Genomic DNA, 592 nt, shown 5'->3' on the forward strand with positions numbered 1-592 from the left:
AGTGATGGAGAAGCAGGGACTCCTGGGCCTTGCGATTCTCCTTGCCCCAGAGGCTATTCAGGGGCCTCTGGGCTAATTTTTGCACCTCCCTGAGAAACAGTCAGGCAGGTTGTCCTTGGGAGGGATGATGAAGCCAGCTTATGTCAGTTGAGCAAGCTCTCACTGCAGAGGGAGGACACAGTCACACAGTTGCCCAAACATGACTTACTATCCTGCCTGGCTCTCCCACAGCACCCGAAGGGCCTCGGGGTCCTGGCAGTCCTTGGTCTCCCTGCACAACAAAGAAAGACACAGGAATGTACAGAGGCAGATGTGTATAAGGAGGAAAGCCAGGTGAGCTGCCCTGGATGGCAGCAATGCTCCTCCTTCCTTCTGGCTATCACCAACCCCTGTTCCATGCTTACCCTTGCTCCTTTGTTCCCAACCTCACCAGGCAAACCACGAGGACCCTCTGGACCAGGATCTCCCTGTAAGAAGGGTAAAGATATTCCTGTTTAGGGATGCCTCCAATGCTGTGTGCTTCACAGTGCTCCATGGAGCAAGAAGGCATGATGCCCTTCTCAAATCTGGTGTGTTTTGGCTTGAAAGAGTG

At 53.5% G+C, this 592-nt stretch overlaps 1 protein-coding gene across 1 annotated transcript in view; it reads right to left on the reverse strand.

Annotated features, from left to right (window-relative positions):
• Window positions 1–592, reverse strand: part of COL6A2 (collagen, type VI, alpha 2) — a gene marked incomplete at its 3' end in the record, with an annotated part of 10,716 nt that overhangs the window by 1,984 nt on the left and 8,140 nt on the right. Inside the window, exons 15-16 of the mRNA XM_009078744.1 lie at window positions 405–467; window positions 209–271 (exon numbers count right to left, since the gene is read on the reverse strand). Coding sequence (XP_009076992.1) covers window positions 209–271; window positions 405–467 — 126 coding nt within the window. The remainder of the gene's footprint in view (window positions 1–208; window positions 272–404; window positions 468–592) is intronic.

Source organism: Acanthisitta chloris, unplaced genomic scaffold (genome assembly GCF_000695815.1).
Source record: "Acanthisitta chloris isolate BGI_N310 unplaced genomic scaffold, ASM69581v1 scaffold4137, whole genome shotgun sequence".
In the NCBI taxonomy this organism is placed as follows: Eukaryota; Metazoa; Chordata; class Aves; order Passeriformes; family Acanthisittidae; genus Acanthisitta; species Acanthisitta chloris.